Source organism: Aulostomus chinensis, chromosome 16 (assembly GCF_037954235.1).
Source record: "Aulostomus chinensis isolate RoL2024-O1b breed Wild chromosome 16, RoL_Achi_v1.0, whole genome shotgun sequence".
In the NCBI taxonomy this organism is placed as follows: Eukaryota; Metazoa; Chordata; class Actinopteri; order Syngnathiformes; family Aulostomidae; genus Aulostomus; species Aulostomus chinensis.
In genome coordinates, this window is record NC_141335.1 from 6,181,370 (window position 1) to 6,205,164 (window position 23,795).

The 23,795-nt window shown below is 41.8% G+C and overlaps 1 protein-coding gene across 1 annotated transcript; it reads left to right on the forward strand.

Annotated features, from left to right (window-relative positions):
* Positions 1–16,255: 16,255 nt before the first annotated feature.
* six2a (SIX homeobox 2a) lies at positions 16,256–18,820 on the forward strand. The gene is made up of 2 exons (XM_086180059.1): positions 16,256–17,136; positions 18,443–18,820. Exons 1-2 carry the CDS (start codon positions 16,577–16,579, stop codon positions 18,753–18,755), a joined length of 873 nt encoding a protein of 290 aa, XP_086036185.1. The 5' UTR covers positions 16,256–16,576; the 3' UTR covers positions 18,756–18,820.
* The last annotated feature ends 4,975 nt before the right edge of the window (positions 18,821–23,795 follow it).

The following is a 23,795-nucleotide window of genomic DNA, read 5'->3' on the forward strand; positions in this document are numbered from 1 at the left end:
TAGAATCAGGATTTAGTCATGTCCACGCCTGTTTTCACACACCCTTAACGCTTTTGCGGTGGTTCTTTCAATTCTTATTATATTATACACTTACTTTAACATCATTTTGACACTCGTGTAAGTATATATTTTTTATTATACCACATAAAGTCTGTCTGAGATTAAAATCTTAAATATGAATGCAACCAGGCTTCATAGACCACACTGAATACCATAAAAGACCTTAAAAACAGACCAACGCTCAATATCCAATCATTTATTAATGCAGCATCATAGACGGAAAACCGCGACCAATCACATCGACCGAGAATGCTAATTTATTATCTAAATAATAATACTAATCATGACATGATAATTGATTTGATATTTGTATTGATTGAATTAGTTCTTGCTGATGTCTACCTGGTGAAGAGACGAGGGTTTTATCTGTAATCTTTGTGTGTTTTGGTATGGTCGGACTCATGCAAAACCTTGTAGACTGTTGATATTTCTTTGTTTGCTTTGGCACATGCAGTCTAGTGACTCTCAGGGTGCCTTGGGTGGGAGATCAGCCACACAAAACACTTCAAAGTCTTGCTCCAGAATGTTCAGTATTTTTATATGCAGACTTCGTTTCTCTCGCAACCGTTGTTGTTTCAAAAGAGCTGAAGGCTTATAAAAGCCATGTAAGGGTTAATATGTACATCCTATCTGCCTCAGCCCTCGCTGACCCTTGAAGTGTTTGTGTGTGTGTGTGTGTGTGTGGTCATTAGGTAGAGTCACAGTGGAATTCGTTTACCCTCCATAATTTCGCTATTCGGTTTTTGTGAGCCTGAGAGGAGGAACGAACATCCTGAGTTTATTGGCCATTAGAGAGCTCTAGATGCGTGTGTGTGTGTGTGTTTTTGTGTGTGTGTAAGTTGGAGTGAGTGTGTGCAAATGTCACGAGAGCCAGTTTGTTTGGCTAAGTGAGGCAATTTTGGTCTTTAAGTATCTCATGTCACTTCCCCTCAAAAAGGGGCATGTGATACAACTACTCGGCAACACACACACACACACACACACACGCACACACACACAAACACACACTCATTATGTAATGTAAATTGTGACTGTAATATTTTATTTGCTCTGTGATCATTTTAAACACTGGCTGACTATTAAAACTGCTCTTTGGGGTTCATTTAAACAAAGTGAAGACAGTATGCGATGAATCAGAATGTGGTTTTGGTGTTTCAGAGTTGACCTTTTTTGTGTATGAGCCTCTAATTATTTGCTTTCTCATACTTTTGACCCACTTCAACTTGTTTTGCATGCTTACTCAGTCCCTTTAAAGCTCAAATCAAACAAAATCAAAATGATAATGACTGATGTAATTGAAATCAAAGTATTAAATTCCCCTGAACGGACTCGCTGACGTGCTTAGAGAAAACAGGAACTACAAACAAGTACAACACAACTGAAAACACACGTCTTCCAACCCCTACTTAGTGAAAGCAGCCCATTTCCGTTAAGCCATCTAAGATGTTACCTGATTGGTTCTTCACGGTGGTCTTTTGATTAACCTGACTAGCCAGAAACCCGATGACTTTGATGTATGATTGGTGAGGTCACCCGGTGAGGTCAGCCAACGTCTGCAGGGAAACTGAGTACGCCGGTGATGAAGTATTTGAGGAGCATAATTCTGAGATGAGATGTGACACCTGATTTAAAAAAAGGGTGTGTGTGTGTGTGGGGGGGGGGGGGGGTAACATGATTGCTGGCATGCGTGACAGTAAAACTCCTTATTGATTCATGTTGAATTCATCAGCTCACAACAGTGCAGGACCTACAAAACAAGCCTGAACAATCAGTGGTTTACTTGAAATATGAGAAAAGCCATTAGATTGGATGAAAGGCTAGGAAATGTAGCTGAAATTAACATTTTTCCTGATCTTGATATGCACAAAATCGTATAAATGATATTCAGTAAAGTGAGTTGTTTCTATATTCATCTGTAAACCTTGTGCAACTTCTGAATATTCACCAAACTATTGCCTCATATTACACTCCAAACCAAGAGGGGCAGCAAAGGTTGGGGTTTCTCATCCTGCTGTAAGAAACGAGAAGATGCTAACTTCCTCTGGCCAGAGGTTTAATCAGGAAAAATAAGTGAAAAGGATGGAGAACAGAACAAACATAAGGAGGAGAAAAACCTGTAAGACAGAAATCTCAAGTAAACACATTTGTTTGATCCAAACTAATACAACAGATGCCAGTGCTATGCCGAATCCTACTGATGCTGCTCCAGCTGTAGCAGAACTGAACCACCGGCGTAACTGCAGCTGTCCTTCTCTTTCCTGTTTAGTGTAAAAAAATGATCCAAGATGATGCAAAAAACATCTCAAGGCACCTTCTCTCATAGCAGTTTACAGAATGCAGCCCTCGTGGGAGGAGCTAATCAGTCCAGGCAAGAAGCGTGAGTGCTAAATTTTTTAAGTTTAATTCTGGTTCAATAGCAGCACACACAGACGCAGTCGTAAGGTGTTCCCTGAAACTGCAGGAATCTGCGCCGTGTGCGGTCGCATTTGACAGCAAGCAGACACCAGCAGAGATCATCAGATCACTTGGATCAGTTAAGGCCACTTTGCCAAGAGGTCACTAGTGGTAGAGGGTGGAAACGGTAGCAAGGGAAGTTTGCAGGACTAGGAGCTGAAGACTCCACCACACACACTTCCACTCCTGACCATCTTTCTTGTAAACACACAATCCCTTTCTAACAAGAACTGTTGCTTCCTGTAGAGAAAATAATGGGAAAAAATGACAATAATTGTTAGCTGCCGCCCTGATAATGATATAGAATTATTTTCCGACACGTTGCTTTATGTTGGATAAGCTCTCACTATCTCTTCATTCCCCTTTTCCTTCCTGCTGCCGCTCTCTCTCTCTCTCTCTCCCTCGCTCTCTCTCTCTTGCTCTCTCTCTCTCTCTCTCTCTTGCTCTCTCTCTCTCTCTCTCTCCCGCCCTGCTCCAACATCTCTCCCCCGTTGTCTCAGAGAAAGATGAACTCCGAACAGCTGCGGTGCTCCCTGCCTGTCGTGAGTTATGGCGAGCTGCTGTCCTCTTGGCTTTTATTGATAATATTACACTGGCTGATGTAAATATGACTCTGAGTGCAACAACCCTGACTGCACCCTCCATCAACCTGATGCAAAGCTGGAGCTTTCCTTTGAGTGCATCTGTAGGTGAATGAATTTAACGTGTTCCTGTGTATGTGAGACGAAGTCATGGAAAGATTCACTGTGTGTGTGTCTGTGTCCGTGCACGTGTGTGCGCGCAAGCCATATTCACTTCCTGACCCCAGGACACTCCTTCCCAAGGTAGAAGCACAATGTCAGGCCACATGCAGTTTGCAGGAAACAGTTAGCTGAGATCCAACATGATAAACAGCTCTAAACTTCAAGTTGGCTATAAGAAGATCCTGCACTCATGCATCTATATATTTTTTGTCTGTCTTTGCTCGCCTGTGATATCCTGCAGAGCTGTAAATAATCTGTCTTTTCAGGGGATGGTGTCTCCATGTGGTGCGTACAGAAACATGGCTGCACTTTACTGTCCCCGCTCATTTTATGGATTGTTCTTTGCCTGTTTCTGAAAAGTCTTTGGTATTCATTATCAAGGGAAAAGTGATGATCGGAGCAGTAAAGAGTTCTCTGAGGGATCAAACGAGTGTAAGACTGCACACACTCGTACCACCAGCTGCATTGTTATCACTCATTAGGTTTGGTGCCCTGACCTGAAGGTGTAAATTCTCCATTAATGCCCCGTCTATTAGCTTGACTCTGCTGCTTTCACTTCTGAAGATACAACACACACAGCTCAGCCTCCACACATGGACATTCAGTCCAAGGAGAAGCCTGCAGCTGCTGTCCACCCACACACTCCTACCATGTCATTCCTTCCCCTCACACACACACATACACACACACACACACACACATAGAGACTCTACCACATTAACTGCATTGTGCCATTCCTGTAACACAGACAGACAGGAAGCAAATGTGTCTGTTATTAGGTCCTGCTTCCAATCTATGCCGATGATGAATATCTGCGATCTCCCCCATGCTGCTCCTGAATATTCTGAGACAAAGACCTCTTATGAAATTAGACATCATTAGACTGACTGCTCTGATTCTGAGACTGGATTAGCCATCTGCTCAGCTCTTGGGCTGCAGGGGAATGATATGATCAGAAATAATTACTATTTATCTCTACATGAGAGCGCAGTTGAAGGGTTTAGTTTCAAAATGTAATATGCGGTATTCATTTTGAGTGTCTGTCTAAATTGTGTGATGGAATTCTTCGAGTCTTGGGCTACAAGCTACTGCCAGAGAGCTGTGGTGTCGGTAGAACAAAAAAATTGAGCTGGAAACTGATGGGTTTCATTATTGGTATCTAGTGCTGATAATCTGCTTGATCCATTTATCAGATATCAGACTGTTGTTACTGATCCGTGTATCAGATTAGTCTGATAATCTTCTTCAGTAGGCACATAACTTTCGCTCAGCTCTACCATGGCTTTGCCTCATGCCACATGGTACACGTTTAATCGCTCTGGAGCCTTAAGAAATCTTTGATTTGTCACTCAATTAATAGATCAAATTGATGCAGAGTCATCTGAAGTGATGCAGCTGCTAATCCTGAGAAACTGATGATACTCTCTGATAAGCAGGCTGAAGTCCATTCATGGTTCAGCCCTTTACGATGCAGGTGCTGCTGCCTCTGTGTTCATTTCCTTCCTCAAACATGAGTGACTGTGACCACCTTACTGTTGCCCTACTAGTATTTATATTGTGTACATTACTACAGAAATGCCATCATCTGAATAGTCTTTTTTTATGCCATTATCTTAAAGGAAGGAAATAAATGAACCCGTTATCTCAAGAAAATGACCTATGCAATCTCAAGATAATGGCATTACAAAGGGTTTCCTTTCTCATTCATTAGGAATTTCTTTCTCCCAACATTGAGAAATATCCAGCTCAGATCTCAGAAATGGATAGAAACTAGAAAAAAAAAATTCTTAAAAAAAAGAATGAGTTCAGAGATGAAGATCGTTTTCCTTGGTTGTTAGAAGCTATTGCTCTGAAAGTGAGTACACCATGCCAGTAAAAACAACATTTTGTTATCATTATTTTTCCAATAGTCAACAGATTCATGGATAAATCCCAACATATAAATATGACTAAAGAAATTAAGAGCAAAACAAAAGAAGTTACCCCCACACACACACACACACACACGTCCACACACACGCCTCACAGAAACAAATACAACCCCGTGAAACACCTCCGTATTACTGAGTTCCATATTTATTTCCTCTCCCAAAAGCCTGTTTTGTTTGCCACATCCCACTTGTGTGGACAGTGCTGGTGTCAGGAGTCGCCACTGTGGAATGGACATGTGCAGCAATTTATCACTTGTCTCTCAGCACAAGTGTGGGTGGCCCTGCAGCGGGTATTATTGCAATTTGGGAGCAATTGACAGTAATCCCCTCTCTCCGCTTGTGTGAACGCTCATCATCCCGCTGCATGCCAGCAGGCACACCTCCACTAGAGATGACCTCCACGACTGGTACAAAAAGCTTAGGTCTGTCAAAGCTCATGATGTATATCATTATCAGCTCGTCTTAAACATTTTTCTCACTGGTCTGGGTCGACCTCTCAGCCTAAATCTCCTCAACTCTCAGCGAAACTAAGCACAAAGGAATTCTTGCTGGCACAGTGAGGCCTATTCAGTGTAGCAGTACTCAACTTATATTGTGACAGTTGAAATTCTGCTGTGTGTGTATGTATGTATGTATGTATATATAACATATATGTGTGTGTGTGTGTGTGATGAATAAATGTGTTTATTTATGCTGATATGATACATATTGGGCCGTGATGGTAATGATAGAGCTGAGCTGCAGTGAGTAAACCTGACTGGTCGTCAGTTCTTCTACTGCCCCTCAGCTGTGCTCATCAGTTAAAATGAAGACATGGCAAGATTCTATGACAAGAACCTGGAGGACTTTTTTTCCCTACTTGGGGGGGGGGGGGGGGGGGGTGAGGCTCTGTTTTGACTAGTGAAGCAGAGTCAAACTGCTGAGCATAGCTGAGCAACAGTTAACTAATTAATTGCACTGATTCGCTTTGCTAACGATACTGTGGTAATTAGGACCTCAGTAGAAGGACCTGTTGACCTTTGACTTGCAGTGGATTGCAGCATCAAAGGATGAAGTGGGTCTTTCTGCTCAGACCTCCTGCTGACATCTGTCAGGGTGTAGTTTGCTCTTCAAAGAGGGACTTGTACAGCAGAGAGCAGTATTCATGTCCTATGTTGTTAGCATGCTAAAGCGTGGACTCTTCGGTGCTGTGTGACTTGTTTTACCTGACCTATAATGCAGCTTTGAAGCTTTACCATGACCTGGTTAACTGAGAATATTCACCAGGTTGACTCCTCCACCACTGCCAAGGAGGTTATCACCTGCATCTGTTGGTTTTATCCATATGTGAGTAGAATTTTACGCTAAAAACTAGCAAAAACAATCTCACCAATCCTGGTCAAGAGTTGGAGCGAGGATCCATGGAGGACCTGTTACATTTTGAGGCGGATCCCTTTAACATAGTGAAAATACACTGGCCTTGAAGGAGCTATGTGTTCCACAGAGTGCCCTTCTAGTTCTATATTTAACCACAATCTTTCCCTTTGCCCTTTGAATGTTTTACCCACAAATAAACACAAAAACATTCACCATTAGAAGCTGGGATATACAAAAAAAACACCATGTAAACATTTCTGATATTGTTGTGGTTCATCATTGTCATCTGACCTGAGAATAGATTCAGATCCTCCACGAGAAAGTGGATGGAGTGACAAAGAAATGACGATGGCATTGTTACAGTGAATTTACTTCCATAATACGGCTATAAAAGAACACAAATATAGTACAGATTGAGATTCAAGGCCCCAGTGAATTGTCTGACCCTTCTATCAAAAAGCTGTGGTTGCCATATGCTCCCACTGACTGTAATTGTTAGTTTCCTGGACAAACTGTTCAGGCGTTTAATATACCCTGCAGGCGGAATTAAAAAGCAATCATGAAATCCAATTCCTCCATATAAAAACAAAGGAGCGATACACTGTGCCATACTTCGATTTACAAAGCAAACACTTGGCCTCATCTTCACAATATCTGATATTATGGTCAGTCACGAGCAGCATGCAGGGAGACGTTTGATGGATGATTTGCTCGAATGCAAGAGAAGTCACTTAGACAATGAAAGGAGACACTTTAATGACTGTTGCGGTTTATGTAGATTGAATAACTAATAGGCTGAACACATCAAAACTGAAAAAATTGAAGTTTACAAGAAGATTCTCTTCTCTCTGCTGTGGCCTTTGCTATGATGACACGTCGTCAGTCTGTATATTCTTGTACTCTTTGGAAACATGGATGTGAGTCTCCTGGTTGCTAAGACAGTGCAGTGCTTCTAATTTTCCTTTGTATTGACATTTTGCACGTGGAAAGGACGAGCTGGGAAATTTAATTGCAGAGAGCTTTTACGGCTGCGTGGCGTAGATTTCAACCCAGGAGCGATTCAAATAATGTTGGCCGTTTACATTTGTTGGGTTGAAATGGTTGAGTCTGGGTTAAAAAAAATACCAGAATTTCCCTGTACGTGATGATGTGATGTGCTTTGAGGTGTGGCTCGGGTCAGACACAATTATGTCACCTGTACTCAAAATTGTCATGACTTTCATGGTCATCTGAGGTTGAACCCTGCTGATGGATAGCGGAGTGACTGCCATTCCATTTGTCTTGAACGTCTCAAAATCTACCTACAGGTTGGCATTCACCATCCTGGATGATGTATTCTTTTATTTTTGGTGTAACAATACAGTTAATGTTGTGATCCACTGACTCTCTTTGGTGTCAACACTGGATGTTATTTCAATTTTGGTGTCTTCTCAAAGCTGATGTCCCTAGAGATACACCGTTCTAGCTCCCTGTAACTTCCGGTGCCTTCATTTGGTCAAAAATGTCATGTTCCCAATACAGAAAACATTCAAAAATGACACTTCCATCAGCCTTACTTGTCATGTACATTCCGTGCTAATTAGGAAATGCTGGCATGCTAACACACAAAACCGAGGTAGCGAACACGATGAATATTAAAGCTGCTGAACATCAGCTTGCAAGCATCATCACTGAGACAATGTTGCCTCACTAACTTTCGTGCAACTGCGTGTGCGCAAGCCAAATGATCTCGGAAACTGCATAAAAGAGACAAAACTATCAGACAGGATCTTCTGATTTGGGAAAAGTAAGGTGATGATTAAATCGTCATTGTAAACATTCATAACATGGGTCGCTATTGTGCTTTGTGCGCAGCAGCTTACTCAGTCATTAAAAGTCCTGCAAAATGAGTTGTTTTGCTAACAGAATTTGATCCACAACATAGGAACGTCTAGGAGAGCCTCACAATTAAATAATTTATTCCCACTGGAATTAGCGGATGGCTAACTAGAACTAGCTTTCTCCGTTTCCTACTTTGATGTTACTGTTGTGGTTGCAAGACGTTGGATAGATTGGGTGTGTCGGGTGTCACGTCCACTGTGAAATGATTTGTTTTATCATCACAGTTTCATTCATTTTGAGCTGGGATGTTAAGAGGAGCAGCACAAGTAATTTAATTCATTTGCACTGAGAGAGCTTGTTTGGCCATTGCTTGGTTATCACGAGCATTCATTTATACCTAAATAAGATGCACTATAGCTTTAGATATGTGTGTTCATATAATTTTATAATTTCTGCAGTTTTCTTTAAAGAAACAGACACTCACAGACAGAGCCAAGTCACAGTAAAAATCCTCAAATTGACATTTCAGTACACCATAAAGCAAACTTCATTGCTACGTCAATCATCTTCATGCCATAAAAACCCCACGTACTTGGATGTATAATAGAAGAGGTTTCTCTCTGGTACAGTATCAGTGCAACCGCTGACTCTATCATGGAACTATTTACTGCCCATATGGCTGGTGACACTGGGTCAAGCCTGTGTTTCAAGTGAAACCACGAAACGTTGTAAAAGCCCTGCTCACAGGAATGGATACAAATTCAAGCATTAGCACATTGCTAATTACGCCGGGTCGTTTTTAATAAATTCTTTCCTGACATACGAGTTCCAGCACTGTAAAAAAAAAAAAAAAAAAAAAAAAAAAAAGGAAGAATGTTGCATGAGGGAAAAACATTAAGCGATTCGTCAGACTTTGCTATAGGGAGAGCACTTGGGCTGTATGTAAAGGGATACTATATTGTAAGATCTGCAAGATTCACAGAGGATTGTGAGACCCGCTGGTTTAAGAGGATTCCAATTCACACGTTTGCCTCTCTGAAGACAAGAAACACACAGTAAGCATTAAATAGATATTGAAGGAAAAAAAAAATCATGTTACAGTTGAAATTTCCTGAATCGTTTTCCAGCCGTTCTTTGTGAAACTGTCATTGACATCGCTGATGATGATCGTGTTTTCTGAGAGGAAATAACTTACAGACATATATAATAAACCAACTGAATTACTCCTTGAGTGTAATTTCACATGCTGATGTTTCCTATCTTTGCTTTCATTGCCGCTTTAGTCAAACCAGTTTCCCAAACAAGCTCTGCTCCATGCTCTGGCTTTATTCACACTGAAATAATATTGTGGTATCACAGTCTAGTCCTCTTTTTCTTTTCTTTTCTTTTTTTTTTTTTTTTTTGGTTGTTCAAGGGGTGGGATGAAATCCTCTCTCTTGTTTCTTGGGCCAAAAGAGCCATTTATTTGCTATTTCAAACGTTACATGATCAGAAGCAATTGGTTATCATGATCCAATTACATGTCCCGGCCTCTGTTCACTTTGATTCAGAGCAGACGGAGGTTTATCTGATCCTATATATTGGTCCCGGGGTGGTTTCTTGGGTTGCTCGCCGTATCTAAAGAAGCACGTTATGCTAGAGAGCAAACTAGATGTATGAAATGTATTTTCAACATGCAGAATTACACACTGCATGGAGTGCACTTGAAACTAGTGGAACTTAGCTTGAAGCAAGTTAGTGCACATGTTCATAAAATTAAACATAAGGTAGTGTGTTGACAGTGCTTATTTTTATTATGCAGGTCTGAGAGGTTTTTGGTAAAAAACTTTTTTTTTTCTTCAAAATTTCACATTAAAAGCAGACAACTTGAAGGCCTTTTGTAAAAGAAAATGCATGCAGGCAGACTTTGCCCTCTGCACCATTTTCCCAAATTACAGACGATAATAATACATAATTCCATACTGGAGTGTGTTTGCAGTCATTTAAAACAAGCCCACATCGCTGACATAAATCAGTGTACGTGTGAAGCTCGTTTACCAGCATGTCTGCACACCGCGGGTTTGACGAGAGGCAGGTCTGAGGGGATTTCACCATAAGGTTAGGAACCGTGAAATATCTGAGAAGTGGCTGGAACCGCTCTCCTCTCCAAATTATGGCCAAATGCAAGCTATATGGTCTCAGTGGCTGGAGGGAAACGCCTTGGCAGCGCATAAAGGGCTCAGTGTGAGGCTGAAATGACTGTGCGACTCCTGAAAATAAACAGGAATCAAATGGAGTGATTGATCGGATAAATTAACCTCAACAGCAAGTGGCACAATCTTGCTCTCACTTTCAGCTACTCATCAGAACCAATGAACAAGCTAGTAGGAAAATAGTTTGTTGCCGTTTGCTGCTGCGCTCGTGCCAGCTGCAATTTGGATGTATGTTTGTTCCACAGCAGTTTGGATGTGGTTAGTAAATGTCAGCGGGTAATAAATGTAACTGCATGAGGGCGTGCGAAGCATGCAGGCTTTTACTTTGTCCTCTTCACCTCTGCAAATACGGGGTCGATGCAGGTATCCAAGTATTCAAGGAGGAATTTTTGAAAAGTATTCAAAAGATGAATGATTAAGTTTGGTTTCTTTGTCCAAAAGTATACAGAAGCTGTCAACTGCCGTGTGTGTCTTTAAATTTAAAAAAAAAAAAAGTTATCTTGAGATCACCAGATAAATAACTTGTGATCTCAAAATAACGACGATCTCATTTTCTCCTGATAATGAGTGAGTTCATCTCGTCTACATGAGACAGAGGTGGAACACGACCGTTATCTCGAGATCAGAGTGAATTATCTCGTTATCTGGAGAGTGTCGTTTGTTGTCTCACTGAGAAAATACGATAAATCAATCTCTTATCAAGATAAAACGGGATTTATTCCCTCGGGATACGACGTTTAAAAAGTAATTACAAGTATGGCGATTCTTAGCCTCTGTAGAAAAGAGATTTTATCCATCATCCATCCATCAATCCAGGAATAGGAAGAGGTGTTAATCCAAAACATAATTAACTCTATTTTGGGGAGGGAAGTACTGCTGCCTAAGAGGCTTTCCGCTAAATAAAAACGAAAATTTCATATTGCTTGTATGAATTCTATATTATATTTATAGATAGATGTAAATCTGACCTTTTTTTTGGCATCAGGAATCACTCTTTGTTAGCAGAAATCTTTCCAGTTAGATATTAGTTGTAATTTCAAACTACAGTGGTGCTGAACACTGTAAGTCAGCTAAATGTGAAGGATTTTCAAAATAAGATAACTTGTTGATGAGGGCACTCACCTTGTAAACTGCCTGTTAAATGGCTGTATTCTGTGCTGGCCTGTATATTCTAGAGTGGGTCCAGTCTGATGAACCTGTCGACCAGCCTTTGGAGAAAATACACACACACACACACACACACACACACACACACACACACACACACACACACCCCTCCATCCTCGCCCTCCCTCCTGCTGGCCTGTGTGGTTTAGTGAAATCTCCTCCTTGCTCTAGCTGGCCTCTGGGGTAACAAGATAGATGTAAACAACCAATTATTGGATAGGCCCTCATTCATATCCCTTAACCGGTAGAGACGCAGAGGTTCTGGCTTTAATAATTTCCCTGTCTCTGCCCAACATTTGGATGTCTGTCCAAAAGAATGTTACTCATCAACCCCTTGTTGCGCTTGTCTCAGGTCGATGCACGTAGCAGTCTTACAGGATAAAAGCCACGTCCCAATCACACATATATAGGCTTTGTGACACACACACACACACACACACTAAAACACACATCTTGCAATAATCAGCTCAATTTGTGGAGGTCGTGGTGGAGAGCTGCCGAGGTGAGCAGTGGGAGGTTGTGAAAATAAGGGGATGGCTATTAGGAGAAACGCGATCTCCATTCATCAGTGGCCGTAATAATTACCGTTTCAGAGCCAGAGCCCTCTGATCAAACTGATCCGTGGAAACAAGTGGTTTACAAACCCTGTCAATGGCCCAGGCACGGGACACTGATTTGGCCTGTCAGTGTAGGTGCAGGCAGCCAGTGGTTCTGACCATCAACAACCCAATATCATGAGGAAGTTTGTATTCATTCACATTTTAATGACCTACTCTTATATAGTACTTCTTATTTAACAAGAAGTGGTAGCAGTACCTCAGTACTCCAATATATATCCTAATACTTCATCTGGCGATGCAGCAGTGATACAGTGGCGCCAAATATCGACATTTAATTAAAACAGCTGCTTTTATAAATGCCGTTTTGACAGGTCCTTTTTTGTTGACGCACGTGATTAAGACAATAAAATCTCAGTTGTCAAATTCTGGGAATCAAATGCAGTAACATAAATAATAATAATTCCTTTTTTTTGTTGTTTTCAGGGGTATTTTTCAGCTTCAGTTACACAGATATGATGATGTATCTTAGATGAACTGTCATTTATCGTAGACTTGTATTGTGATATCGTGATCGCTGTCAAAATGAAGTTATTGTGAGCAGCTCTGCGGATTTCCATCGCCATAGCAACCAACTTTATTGATCATAACATTTCCTCTGAGCAAGTGCTGATTTACAAGATGAGACAGCTTCTTCAAGGAGGGATCATTTCAAACTTCCATAACCAAGATGACCAAAAAAGAGAGAGTTTTTTTTTTTTTAGGTTTTTTTTTTTTTTTTTTTTTTAAGATTTATGACACCCATTTTACAGATCAGGTTTTACAGCTGGCAGTCAAAAATAATCCCTGCAACAAGGTCCTGGGTGCAGTGCTAAGTGCCTTTTATAGATATTTCAGCCCATCTAATGCATCATCTCATTAGACTGATATGTAAGGTTGTCATTGGCCTAAATTTAACAGCAGGAGTCTGCAGGAGAAAAAAAAAAATACAGTCGAAGCTGCAAAGACGCCTGCAAGAAATGTCAGGAAATATCATGATAACTGATGTCTACATCCTCAGTCATGACATGGCAACCAGCGTGTATCAAGTGTGTTCAGTACGCTAAATCATCTCAGGCTTTACAACACCGAGGAGCCTTCTGACATAAATAATTTAGACTATACGCGTAACCTCAGTGGAAAATACTAGAAGCTCTCTCGAGTGTAATTGCAGCACCTCGGTCACCAGTGAGAATCTGTGTGTGTGTGTGTGTGTGTGTGTGTGTGTGTGTGTGTGTGTGTGTGTGTGTGTGTGTCCGAGGGTCAATTATGAGGCGTTTAGGTGTTTGTGTTAGATGGATGGAGAAGATAAGTTTGATCTCAAATCGGTTTAAAATGTCTCGTCTGTCAAAGTGTGTTTGAAAGCGCTCCTATATTCACTCTGGAGCTTTTTCTTTTTTGTTAGATCGTCTGTTAGTCTGCTCATTAAATGACATTCAGCAAGAGGTTTGATCATATGTGCCTGTATTAAATAAATATTATTATTAAGCTTTTTATGATAGCGGCAGTAGCTGGAGACTTATGTGTTATTCTTTTTTTAACTATTTGATCCACGGTGGAGGGATTTTCTCGTCCTCTACGTGAGCTGCATGTATATAAAATGAAATCGCTGCCTTGTTTTTGTCGCTATCCATTTCAGGCGAACCCCGGGTCCCCTGACGATTACCATCCGTCAGCTTAATACCGTAATACTCTGAGAACTGCGCTCCAGGCGAAACCCAGTCAATTTATTAAACAAAGAGGGAACACAACACGGAAAAGAGGGATCAGGCTCTTCTTACAGGACCCTCCATCTCTGGTGATAGAGCAACTTCCTAATATTTGCTTTTTAAACAGCAGCGTTTTAGAGGATGTGGCCAGTTAAAATTAAAAAAAAAAAGAACAAGAAGAAAAAAGTCTTAGTTAAATTATTTTCACATCAGCCATGATTAAATACTTTTTTTTATACACTTACATTTTATTTCACTTAGATTTGCTTTTTATTTATTTATTAATAAATACATTTTGGAACAATTAATTTTGAAACACTAAGAAAAGAGGAAAATGAATCAAGAATATTGATATAATAACTTGGAATTGTAAAATACCTGCCTTACACTCAACATGCAATCAGTAGTATTTTTGTCCAAAATGGTGTGTGTGTGTGTGTGTGTGTGTGTGTGTGTGTGTGTGTGTGTGTGTGTGTGTGTGTGTATTTCGGGTGATTTGATACTACGTGTGGGCGCGAAACTTGACAATCGTATCTCCATAATGAAGAGGTCCCATGGTGAAGTGATAGAAATCAACTGGTCATTCTTTACCCCCCCCCCCAACAGTCAATAACACACACACACACACACACACACACACACACACACACACACACACACACACACACACACACACACACGTCACCTGTGCACTTGACAGCTGTTCCCACATCACAACAATCGTCTGTCTCTCCACCAGAGCCCAGAACTTTTTCATCGGGTTGAAAAAAAAACCCTCAAGTCAAGTTCACATCACTTTTACAACCAACTCACTCAATCAGCTCCCAAAATCTGCCCTCCTTTTCTTTTCTTTTTCATAATTAACGCAATGAAATGCGGGCTCGGGGCTGGTCTTTCAATCATGTGTTGCATTGAACCTCGTCAGCCTGGAATAAACGGAAACGTTGTCTCACCGGTGCGCTGATTGATCCGGTCTCCGCTCCTCCGCCGCTGGCCGAGCGACCCTCTCCCTCTGCGCTCCACGTCCGGCAGCTCTGAAACACACAAACACGCCCTTCACTTCACCCGTAGGTCGGGCTGCGCACCGCGGCTCCGAGCTCCCGCTGCAACTTTGCAAAAACCAGAACTTATGACAATTGTCGTCATTCAAGATGTAAAATACCATGATAGAAAAATAAACTTGTAGAACGTACTTTAAAAAAAAGCTGCGTATAACAACAGATTTGCTTCATACCGATAGAGGAATTAAACATCAGCAATATGGAAGTCATGTTTATGCCAGTATAATGAAGCGTTTTCTGATTTCCGTGATTGTATCAAACTTATTTAAATTGAATAATTGCCCTGGACCTTCGGGTATTATTATTATTATTATTGTTATTGTTATTATTAGTAGTATTATTATTATTTATAACGTGTCTTATATGACCACAGTCTCTGCATTAACAAAGCCTGGGAGGCTGTTTTAGATCTCTAATTACCCATAAAATAATCAATAGTTTGTTACAACTATAGATCAAGTAACTCTGCTCTGACTTCTCCACCCTTAAAAGTACTTCCTCTTATATCTGTGACATATTTAGCTGGTCGGTTAAAAGCACAGACATTTCTGTAAACTTTTCATTTTAAACTACATCACTTGCAGGCTTTCCGGTTTTGTTTTGTTTTTTTCTCTCTCACTCTCTCTCGCTCTCGTGTGAATGATGAACGTAACGAATTTCTAAAGTTCCAGGCTGTTGAGGAACCCTTGATTGATTTGTGAGAGCTGCCGGAGGCATGAAGACGAAAGTGCAGCAGGCTGCGTGCGCTCTGGCGCCATCCTTCCTCCAGCTGCGGCATCAGAGCTCCTCTCTCCCCTCTCCTCCCACTCTCCACCCCCTCCACCCCCACAGCTCTGCGCTCTTTGGCTGCGCAGCGTGTCTGTCAAAGTTCGGCGAAAAGAGGCACAAAAAAAAGAAGAGTTTTAGAGTGAAAAAAAAATCTCAGCAATAACTCTATTGGTAGGCGGGCCGGTCGTGAAGGGAACAATCAGGTCGACTTTGCCAGGGAGCCACCTCAAAGCCTATCGGGTTACTTTGAGTGACAGCGTAACCATGGCAAATAATTTGACTACGGCTATTGTCATATCCTCGCCATCCCGGGTCAGATAACCGACCAATCAGAGTTCATATAAACGCTTGTTTGCCAGCTTAGAATAATATTATTAAAACGAGCCAGCGAGCCTGGTCTCCCGGAGTAGGTTATGTTGAAACGGCATAGAAAAGGTGGAGGAGGACGGTGGAAGGAGTAGCAACTTTCTCTCTTTCTCACCAACTTTATGAGGATTCGTCGCCGGGAGTTCTGCATGGATGGTCGGACTTGAGTTTGCTCCACAGTTGGATGTTATCTTACTTTGGCAGCTTTTGAGTTTTAGGTGGCTCTTTTTGGGGACCTTTTTTTCTTTTTCTTTTTTCTTTTTAATCGCCTATGGACTTAATGATTTCATGACAGACTGAGAGGAAAAGACGTGGGAGTGAGACACAATATAATCTGTATTGCGTTGTCGCCATGTCCATGCTTCCGACGTTTGGCTTTACGCAGGAGCAAGTGGCGTGTGTCTGCGAGGTCCTCCAGCAAGGAGGGAACATCGAGCGGCTGGGGCGCTTCCTCTGGTCGCTCCCGGCGTGCGAACATCTCCATAAAAATGAGAGCGTCCTCAAAGCGAAAGCCGTGGTCGCCTTCCACCGGGGCAACTTTCGAGAGCTCTACAAAATCCTGGAGAGTCACCAGTTTTCCCCTCACAACCACCCGAAGCTGCAGCAGCTTTGGCTCAAAGCGCACTACATCGAGGCGGAGAAGCTGAGAGGCCGTCCGCTCGGCGCGGTCGGGAAGTACCGAGTCCGGAGAAAGTTCCCCCTGCCCCGCTCCATCTGGGACGGTGAGGAGACGAGCTACTGCTTCAAGGAGAAGAGCAGGAGCGTCCTGCGGGAGTGGTACACCCACAACCCCTACCCGTCCCCGCGGGAGAAACGAGAGCTGGCCGAGGCCACGGGACTCACCACCACGCAGGTCAGCAACTGGTTCAAGAACCGACGGCAGCGAGACCGAGCGGCGGAGGCGAAGGAGAGGTAACATCACGGACACTTTACCCTCTTCTTCTTCTTTTTTTCACCAAAATTGTCACACCGAGTAAAGTCCTAAATACGGTGCAGTTAGAAACATTGAGGTTTGCTGAGGCACATTTGTTAATTTATTCAACCGTCCAAATCAATTAATTCCTAATTTTCTTACGTTCGCGTCTGTTTGTGGTAAAATTTGGATTGAAGAAGTATTTTTTTCACATTTAAAGGGCAGTTGAATGTTTGCGATAATTCTCTAGGCCTCGTTTTAAAAGTTGAAAGGCAGGGAATAAATTAAAGGCCTTTTGCAGGTAAATTACAAGGGTGTAATAAAACTGCATTTGTCCTACTTTTATGTTGAAGTACAATCACACACACACACACACACACACACACAAACACACACGTATCATAACATGAAATTTAACCGAGTTCAGAAGATCAGGAGAAGTTCTGATCAACGCCTCCAGACACACCGCGTTCGACAAATAAAAGGACACCTCGGAACACGTCGAGCAGTTGTTCTGTGGTCGAACTGATGTGGCTGAGTCTTCAGCTCCGGCTGACGTTTTCATTACAGGAACCACATGCAGATTTCAAAGTTTCTATACTCCGCGCAGACGTGTTTGCTGCGTAGAGGGTCTGGAAGACGTGTTTCAGTCAGGTGTTCGCTCTCCCGGTGTCTTCTTTCACCCTCTGGCCACTAATTCGGGCTGAAAGCTGCTTCTAAATCATGTCTTCCCCACTGAGAGAAAGCCTCTTCCGCCCCCGTTGACTGTCGTGAACCCCACACGTGTCGCGCGTCGATCGGCCTCCGTACTCCAGCCTGAATGTGGTTTGGTATTAAAGCAGGTTGAATATTGATTTATTGTCTCCAGCCGCCACTTCAGCCATTTAACTCTCCGCTCCATTGGCATCGACGGCCTCTAATTATTCCGAAGACTCTGTGATTGTTTGGGGGCGTCAACATGTTGCTCATTGATCCATTAACAAATCATTAGAAGAGGCTTTTACGCATTAATTAGGAGTAGCAGCGATGGCTAAGTAGGCACTATTTTTTCTCCCTCTCTCTCTCTCTCTCTCTCTCTCTCTCACTCTCTCACTCTGTGTGTTATAGGAACACTATTTGTTGTTTATCCTCAACACCGAATAGCACATTTATTTCTGCACATGTGCAATCCGTGTGCGTTCCGCAGCAAACAAAACGAGTCTCGACAAGTGTTTCTATTTGAACTCTTAATTTTCACCAGACTGGTAATTATTTAATTCTTTATTTTTATTCATTTATTTTGTGGTTGTTGTTTTCTCCTCGCAGGGAAAACAACGAGAACTCCAACAGCAATAGTCACAATCCATTGACTTCTTCCATGAATGGAAATAAAACTCTATTGGGCAGCTCGGACGACGACAAAACGCCTTCCGGGACACCGGATCACACGTCTCCGAGCCCGGCTTTACTTCTGGGCTCAAACACCGGTTTACAGTCCCTGCACGGCCTCGCGCCTCCACCAGGACCCAGCGCCATCCCGGTACCCAGCGGCGCTGACTCGGTGCACCATCACCACTCGTTGCACCATGACACCATACTGAACCCTATGTCTTCGAACCTGGTGGACCTTGGCTCTTAAAAACCGGCGCGGAAGGAGAACACGAAGCGCTGTCTTTTTTCTTTTGCTTTTTTTTTTGGAAGGGGGGGGGGGTAATCCAAAAGGAGGCGTGATGAAGAAGTGCAAAGGCTGACAGACCGGACCACTGCGAGAAAACAAACAAACAAACAAACAAACGAACAAATAGCCACCATATCAAATACATTTGTCTTATATTTAACGTTTAAATGAAAAAAGGTCTTTTAAAACAAGTGGAAAAGGAGAGAGAGGAAAAACTCATCTGCCAGAGGACGCAGTTAGAACTTCTGCTTGGATTTTCTAGATTCGAGTGTCAAAGCGGAGCACTTAAGGAACTGACGATATTCAACAGGTAGAAAGAAAAAAAATCTTCATTTTCGGACTTATTTTTCTCTCTTTTATCCACTTTTTAGAAAAAAAAATTCTAAAAAATTACCAAAAAAAATCATTTTGAGATTGACAAGTCAAAATCTTTTTTTTTTTTTTTTGCAGTGCAGCCCAAAAAAAAAAAAGGAAAAAAAAGTGAGGCGGAACTTTAGGGTAAAAGAAAAGTATTTTACCGGAATGTAACATGTTATATTGTTGAAAACAATAACAATAAAATGTCTTAATTATTATTAATATTACCGTTGTTGTTTTAGGGGTTTAGCTATATGAACAGACACTCTGGGCACCGAGTTTTGTCTACGACCCCATCGCTTCTTGTTTACAGGTTTTCTAAGAGAGCCATAAGCTTTTTTGTTTTTGTTTGTTTTTGGGGTTTTTTTGGAGGGAGGGAGGGTCGAGGGTGGGATACGATGGGGGGTATAATATCTTCAAGTGTCTTATAAGAGCCGTAATAAGATGAAATATCTTAATCTCTTGATATTATTCTCATTTGCATTTTCATTTGGAAAGAGACTGCATGTAAACTTTGCGATGAATGATGAAACAAACGACTCACCTATAGTTTCATATACGCTTTACAATAAAAGAAAAGAAAGACATGGATCCAAATGGAGGATTTTTTCTTTGATTCTTCCAATTGTATGTTTTTTTTTTACTTTTTTTTTTTTTACAGCAAGGGTGACTCTATTTCACCCCCCCCCCCCCCCCACCACCACCACCACCACCTCCACCACCCCCAACTTGGGTCATAATATTTAAAAAAACAAAAACATCTTGACGAACAAAATGTTAGAGCAGCTGCTGGCAAATAACAATAAAAAGTTGACTTTCTACTTATCGATTTTCACTTAGAATTAATGTCAGTTTATTTATGTCGTATGGAATCTCATTGTTGCTCATCCAAACTGACTGAACTATTAAGTTCCCTCAGTTTAATTTAAGGGAGAATTTAGAAAAAGCCTTAGCTGAAATTCAAGAGTGCCTATAGGTTTTAATATAAACAGAGTTGGGTTGATAGTTTATGACGCAACGATACACACCAAGTTAGATTGTCAAGGATTTAAAGACCTATTTTCAGGTTAGGCCCGGTCTGCCCCAGGAAGGGGGGGGGGGGGGTTGTCCTGATCTCCCATCTTAATCTAAAAAGATAAATGTGAAAAAAATATGAAACAATATTTTAATGTGTTGAATTTTGAGGATAGGAGAATTTGCAGCTTTATGTCAATTGTGAAAAAACAAATGGATCCAGATTGTTGACATTTTTGTATTTCACACCCCCCAAAAAATAAGAACTACTTTAATGAAAGTGAGCCGGCGATCCTCTGATATTCGCCCTCTGACTTGAAGCTCATCCAAATAATCTCTCTCTCTCTCTCTCTCTCTCTCTCTCTCTCTCTCTCTCTCTCTCTCATCGGAGACAGACGCCAAAGCCGTTTCTGTAGTTTGTAAAAAACAAACAAACAAAAACAACGCAAGCCCGGAGACTGAAGCGTCTTGGGGCAGAAATAAATCCGCGCTGCTCCATCCTTGATGTAGAAGTGATGACACCTTATCCGTCCTCACTCGGCTGAAAAGGAAGAAAAAAACACAAAAGCCAACAACAGCGAGCTGGAGAGGGCCGGGCGTTGAAAGAAAACACTTTGTTTGAACAGCTTCAGCCGAGCAGCACCTTCAGCTCCCTCCGCCTGCTGAGCGAGTTCCTCTCCGCCGCTGCATCGCTTTCCCTGGCCGTTTTCTAATCATGACACGAAGGTCAAGTGTTCGGTGCAATATTTAGTTGATTATCAGCCGGCGGGTGCTGTGATTAGATGGTTTTGGTGTACTAATGCAAGAAGAAAAAAAAAACTATAATTGTGCCACAAGCTTGTGGTCGAGCTTTATGTTTTAGTGGTTAGCCGTTTTGGCAGAGTACTACTTTCTTTTAATTTATGGAACAAGAAGGGAAGTATAGCCACGAAGGCGTAAAGGGGACAGATGTGTCGCACCTTGTTGCTTCCGTCCTCCGGAGGTCGGAGGTGGAGGAGAGTACCAGAGTTTATGTTTAATGGGATGTTCCGGAGCTTGTGGCTCCGCTCACATCAGGCCATGGCGGCTTGTGAGCTCGGGATTGTTGGTCTGTCACCAAACCAACTGTAACCCCACAAAGAGCTGTGATTTTTCTGCTGCCTGTTTCCCATAAATGTGAACTACGAGTGCGCCGTGTGAGCCCGGGGGGAAGCTGTTAAACGTCTTTGGGGGGGGGGGGGGGGGGGGGTGTTAAGGAAATCCTCCAGCATTGAAGAGGAGACCTAACAAGGCGTACTGGTTATAAACGCTCATTTAATTTTGCCAAGACGGCTTATGGGAATAATGATTTCACAAAGGCAGAGCATGAAAGACAGGTGTGAGCGAGTTCATTCATCTGCAGGTTGTATAATCGCCCACACACACAAACGCACGCACACATACACACACGCACGCACACACACACACACGCACGCACGCACACGCACACAGTTAAATCACCTCTCTGAGAGGATGTTGCTGCGATTAAACGTCAAGTGTTCAGCAACTTAAAGCAAATAATCAAGCAGACAAGTTAATGCGGCTTGGCCTCAGGACACAAGTCAGGGTTTGTTCAGACTTGGCCCTGCAAACACAACAGCCTCCCACTTTAGTGGAGGAGCAGTTGTTTTTTTTCTTCCTCAGGTGGACAAAACGTATGCTTTTATTTTATTGCAATCAGCTTATATGTGTGTATACAGTATATCTATATCTATCTATAGATATAGATATCTATAGATAGATAGGTAGATATAGATATATTTAAAATATCAACTTGTTTAATATGTTTAGTCCAATTCTTGATTGCTATTTACTTTCCTCGTTGCTTTAATCACAATGAGATTTTGTTTGTTGCTTAAGCACTGCAGTTGTCGAATGTTAACTTTTATTCATTTTATATATTTTTAAAAAAATATTTATTTACACCTCTTGCTTTTCATTCCTCGGCAGCTAATCCATGCATCTGCGTTTCATTCAATTAGTATTTCATCAGTCAGCATTTTTTTTTTTCCCGATTTAAAATGGCAACGCTGCACTGAAAGTAATATAGTGGAAATGAAATTTAAGAAAAATGTCCTTTGTTAACTTTAAAATGATTGAATATCTGATCGTTCTCCAAATGAATGAGAAAAAAAAAGGTGTCTCACACAAGTTTTCTTTTTAAGAGGTAACGGTGTATTTTTTTTTCCATTAATGAAGTAAAATACATTCTAAAAAAGGAACCAGGGTAGCCAGTTGAAGGAACCAAAGAATTAATATCATATTATTTGCGCATACATTATTTTCTCTGACTCCCTCTCCCTTCTCTGATGCAGTAATTCAATCTGGAAACCTCCTCCATCTTTACAAATGCTCCATATTTGAATGGTGATAATTCCATTGAAACTGTAACACACACATTTTGTACCAAAACAGAGAATCCACATTCTTGAGTGTATCTGTTCTTCATTTAGAACGTTGGAGGGCAGCGGACTGAAGGATTTAATTTATCTCATCCAGCTCTCATACATTCAGCAACAGTGGAGATTTCATCTGGCTGAAGATCAGCGATGATAATACTTGGCTCTGAGTGGAATATTGGTAAAGTGGTTCAGCTACTGCAAGGGAGATCTGATTATCTTGCATTTCCAAAAGACCTTTTTGTTTTTGCGCAGTCTAAAAAAAAAAAAAGCATTAATGTGGGTGATTGAAATTGTAAAATATGGCATTTTCAAGCATAGATATCTGGAGTTCTCTGAGCAGCAGCAGCAGCAGCAGCAGCAGCAGCAGCGTTATAACTTTATACCAGAGAGTCGTTTAACTTTTTGAGAATTGTTTTCTACTCTGAGGATGTGTCAGGTGCGGTGATGATAGTTATAATAGGACATATTATTGGTCCCAGTGGGGAAATTCTCTTCACTTAGCCCCCCATCACAGGGGTCAGAGGTCAAATGTTTATAGCCGCAGCCTCAGAGGTGGAAGGCTTTCTCTCGCTCACTCTGGCTCAAAGACGCTTCGGCTGAACACAGAGGCTCGAACGTGCGTCCTCAGATTTGTGGGGAGGTTTGTTACGCAACTGGAGCGTGATTAAAGATGACGTTTAGCGTTTTTCTTGTCAGTTTTAAAAATAATAAATGAAAGGACATGTTGAGTGGACGTGAATACGGTGAAATGTAATGCTTGTGGAAAAAAAAACCCCCACAAGAAGCTGTCCTTGCTGCTTGGATTTACATTGCACAAGAGTAAAGTAGGATCTATGAGACATATCTATCTATCATATCAGATATCTATGAGACAATAGAAGAAAATGTCAACTGGGTGCACGTTCTCTATATTCAACCCTATGATTCACTGCACCGCCTCCTTCACCTGACTCAGAGACAATTTTTTCCGTTTATACACTGAACGTCCGAACGGTCGAGTCTGAAATTTTCCTCAGAAAAACCAGTGTAATTATAGCAGACTCTCACGTCCCCATTTGAACCGATGTGTTCGTCAGACTCCCATTTACTGGATGTGAGCAACAATCCAACATCCTGGTCCAAGTTACTGAGAAAGCCATGATAGTCCCTCTGGTCACGTGGGAGGAAACAGGAGCGTGTTTGACAGCACGGGTGACAATGCCCTGAGAGC

Excerpts from the sequence above, each read along its gene's own strand:
- six2a (XM_086180059.1), top strand. The coding sequence starts at position 16,577 with ATGTCCATGCTTCCGACGTTTGGCTTTACGCAGGAGCAAGTGGCGTGT. Across the intron at positions 17,137-18,442 it reads GCGGCGGAGGCGAAGGAGAG|GGAAAACAACGAGAACTCCA; the intron begins GTAACATCACGG and ends TTCTCCTCGCAG.